The sequence below is a fragment of the Penaeus monodon genome, chromosome 27 (genome assembly GCF_015228065.2).
Source record: "Penaeus monodon isolate SGIC_2016 chromosome 27, NSTDA_Pmon_1, whole genome shotgun sequence".
Lineage (NCBI taxonomy): Eukaryota > Metazoa > Arthropoda > Malacostraca > Decapoda > Penaeidae > Penaeus > Penaeus monodon.
In genome coordinates this window covers 21,025,579-21,025,791 of record NC_051412.1, presented here as the reverse complement: position 1 = coordinate 21,025,791, position 213 = coordinate 21,025,579, and the positions used below count along the sequence as shown (strand labels likewise).

At 43.7% G+C, this 213-nt stretch overlaps 1 protein-coding gene across 2 annotated transcripts in view; it reads right to left on the bottom strand.

Annotated features, from left to right (window-relative positions):
- LOC119590678 (ketosamine-3-kinase-like) overlaps positions 1-213 on the bottom strand; it is a 6,441-nt gene that overhangs the window by 1,420 nt on the left and 4,808 nt on the right. For both annotated transcript variants that reach the window (XM_037939363.1, XM_037939362.1), the window contains exon 4: positions 51-204. In XM_037939363.1, the coding sequence (XP_037795291.1) occupies positions 51-204 (154 nt within the window). The remainder of the gene's footprint in view (positions 1-50; positions 205-213) is intronic.

Sequence of the window (213 nt, the reverse complement as noted above, 5' to 3'; positions counted from 1 at the left end):
TGAGTGTGTGTGTGTGAATACTAATACAAGAATAATATGAGCAAACTTACAACCCAGTCATCATTCCACGTATTATCCTGGGGTAAATAGCCGCAACAGGTTGGAACAGAGAATCCAAACTGGGTCACAGGCTTTAATTCCTCCCTGCCACCAACATGGCCTTCATCAAACTTCTCCATTTTCTCTATGTTATGGAGGTGCATTCTGCAGGGG